The sequence below is a fragment of the Parasteatoda tepidariorum genome, chromosome 6 (assembly GCF_043381705.1).
Source record: "Parasteatoda tepidariorum isolate YZ-2023 chromosome 6, CAS_Ptep_4.0, whole genome shotgun sequence".
NCBI lineage: Eukaryota > Metazoa > Arthropoda > Arachnida > Araneae > Theridiidae > Parasteatoda > Parasteatoda tepidariorum.
This window is the reverse complement of record NC_092209.1, coordinates 86,365,812-86,369,354: the sequence shown is the minus strand read 5'-3', so window position 1 is coordinate 86,369,354 and position 3,543 is coordinate 86,365,812. Positions and strand designations below refer to the sequence as shown.

The following is a 3,543-nucleotide window of genomic DNA, read 5'->3' as shown; positions in this document are numbered from 1 at the left end:
TGCGATAACAAGCTGTTTTATTAAAAGAACCGAGTATTTAATTTTCTTTGAAAATATTCTTTCCTTAAGTTTAATTTTTTTGGAATGAAAATTTCCTTCGTAGAGAACGTTTTCTTAAGCTTAAATATTTCAAATATTAGATTATATTTCCGCCAAATTATCATCTTCTTTCTAGTTTACATACAAAAATCAATACTTTTAGCAATAGTATCAGAAAAATTATTTTATATTTGCTACTAAATTAAAGTTCAAAAATCATAATCTCATTTATTTCAAAAAAAATTGTTTAAAATAAAATATAACCGCTAATGGAGTAATATTATGAATAAAGTGTTTCGATATTTAACAATATTAGGAATGATATTCTTTTATCTTGTTTTGTAAACAAAAATATCTTTCAACTAGTAACCATACATGAAGTAATATTCTAAATAAAGTGATTAGATATTTAACAATATTAAAATGATATGCTTTTATCTCGTTTTCTAAACAAAAATATCCTTCAACTAGTAACCCTATCTCACACATCAAGAAAGACCCAGAAAACTTACGTTAATGAAACATTAAAAACAATGTCAAGATTATTGACACAATTTTATCACTTCATTGTCTTATACAATAAAAATCAAAGTTTAGAATTTTAAAGTGTCTAATCAAATTTATCACCCAAAACTCAACATTTGTAACAGATATGTTGATCACTGATAGTTTACGTCAGCAAATTTGATATTTATCTTACATTATAAACCTTAATCTTACAATTATAACTTATCTGACTTATATTTATCTTACATTATATACCTTAAGGCTGTTGGGATCTCAGCTGAAAGAAAATCAGATCCCTCAAAATGAAACTTTCAACAGTTCTCCTGTTGTCTTGCATATTTGCAGTGTCTACGGCTTATGTAGATTACAGTGGGTAAGACAATTCGGTTTGAATTAAGCATTGTTCTAACTATTGTTAATTACAGCCTCATTGTTTGTGTGAAGGAGTGTTTTCTCCTCACGGCGGTTTTATAACTTTAGCGAATTTCAAGAATTTTCAAAAGTAGGAAACTTTAATGACTCTTTAGATTTATCCATCCGAATAACATTTAAATTATAAATATCTTTTGATTATAAAGTTAATTGAATTGAGAATGAGGCTAAAATATTCGTCGCATATCTGTGTTATTTATATTTTCTTCTAAGTTAATATATTTTTACGTTATTTTACCTAAGTGATGTCATAAAGAATATTTGTTAAAAAATTACTTTCTTAATGCAAGTGATGTATTAAATAATTACAGTTTCAATACATGAAATAAATGAAATATTATTTTAAAATTTTTGTTAATTAATAAAATTTTCCATTATGTTAAATTAATAACTTGGTCTATTACTTTTAGTTATTTTGGAAATATTTATTATTATTAATAAATTTCTAAAGGCTGTTAGGATTGTTGCTCAAGAAAGAACCCATCTAAGTGATATGTTTTAGCGCTTGTTATGATTTTTGTATACTATTTGCAGCGTTTGACAGCTATTGTAGCTGGTGAGGCAATTTGGTTTGAAATTAATTGTTATTACTATTGCTAATTACAGCGGCTTCCTTAATCTTCTGAGAACCGAGCTGTAAATGAAGGTAGAAAATTCAGTTCTTACTTAAACTTATAAATGCGATTATTAATATATAAAGTTCAAATATATAAAGGGAAAACATGGAAAAATTACAGAATAATGAAAAGAGAAAAATAAAATTAAACAAATGGCGCAATAATAAAAAAATTAATTCAATAAAAATCCGGGGAAAAAAAGAAATAATATCTTCATCAGCTCGCACGATTATATCCTCAAAAAGGAGTGCTTTCTAATATTGTATCAATGTAGCTAAATCAAAATATATCAATACAATAGTGTGAGGAGCACTCAAAAATATATTTTTGGAACAAAATAGGACACATTAAGTAACAAATATCACATAAAAAACAGAAAATAAAATGTTGAAAAAAAAATTATAACTAAATCCATGAGGCGAGTTGCGAATTCAAACAAACTTACGTGTACAGAAAAATTTTCAAAGCTGATTTAAAATATTTTCGTAATAAGATTGCCAGATTACAAAATATGAAAACGACTTACAAAATTTTAACTATTGTAATATGTTTAAAAATTAATGTTTTGAGCTTGTGTTGTACTAAAAAAAGAGTATATTTTTTTATAAAATAAAAATTGCGCATTTAAATTTTTTTAATAATTAATATTATATCGATTATATCGAATTAATGATAACTTTAGCAATTATTTTCCTCATCTTCCCGAAATGCGAATAGGTCAATTAAATAGTACCGATTTTTTAAAAAAAAGGTTCAATAAATTCGCAAGTAATAATTTTGAAGCACTATACGTGTTTATCAGTTTGTCAATTTCACAAGAAACTAATTATAGAACATTATTCCAGTTGTCTACTAACATATAAAATTTCAAATTTTGTATTTAATTGTTAAATTTTAACTTTTTTTTCTTCTTTATTTTAGGCATAAAGTATTAACAGTAACTCCCAAATCGGAGAAACACTTGGAATTGTTACACGAGTTGCGGGAAAAATATTCCGTAAGTATTTTATTTAGTTTTAAAACATTTTTCGAACGTTTACATAAAATATTGTTAATAAAGGTCTATAAGGGAATAAAACATTTAAAAAATGTCGTCACAAAATATTGTTACTAAGTCTATGAGGAAATAATTGTAAATATTGTTGGAGGGTAAAAATTAGCATACATATCTTAAAATCTCGGAATTTATACAAATTTTAAATAAAGATCAGTTAGCATGCTTTTTAACCCATTGCAATTGTTTAACTATGTTTTGTTTTTTCAAAAGAGATTTTCCAGCAGCTACACAATCTTTTAAACCATATAGTCACGAAGTCGACGTTGTACAGTAGTTACTGACACAGTTACTCGTAGCATTAGATTCGATTAACTCGTTACTTACAGCCTCGTAGCATTAAATTCCTAATTTCTGTTAGAGTCTACTGCCGCTTACCTTGAATGCTGATATACTTATCCTCATGTTTGGACGTTTTTCTAGGTCTCCCTAATAGTTGGCGACTCTTCTTTTGGCCAGTTTCTTTTTTCCAAAAAAATGGAGTTTTAGAGGCACTTTGTCTACTTGAATAACCTTCACCATGAGGTGCCATAATAATTGCACGTGTTTCGACACTTATTTCTTGTTTTTGATACATATTTATGTAATAAATTGTATAAAATAATGTTAACTTTTGTTTTATAGTTTATAAAGTTTATATCAGTTTATGTTAAATAGTTTATAAAGTAAAAATTGTAAAAATTAAGGGCATTTTTTAAATAAATTACTCTTTTTTAAAAATATGTATTTGCATGCACTTTCGCCCATTTCGTAATCAACTACAGAATAGATACAAAATTAAAAAATAATTAACAGTTTTAAATGGAAACAGCGTTTTAAGAAGTTTGCTGATGTTTATGTTTGACAAATTATATTAATAATACTTTTGGCGATACTATAAATATATATATATAT

The 3,543-nt window shown here is 25.8% G+C and overlaps 1 protein-coding gene across 1 annotated transcript in view; it reads left to right on the top strand.

The window, feature by feature from the left end:
* The first annotated feature begins 652 nt into the window (after positions 1-652).
* LOC107443670 (carboxypeptidase B) overlaps positions 653-3,543 on the top strand; it is a 15,358-nt gene continuing 12,467 nt past the window's right edge. The window contains exons 1-2 of the mRNA XM_043049079.2: positions 653-919; positions 2,517-2,592. Coding sequence (XP_042905013.1) covers positions 849-919; positions 2,517-2,592 — 147 coding nt within the window. The 5' untranslated portion in view covers positions 653-848. The remainder of the gene's footprint in view (positions 920-2,516; positions 2,593-3,543) is intronic.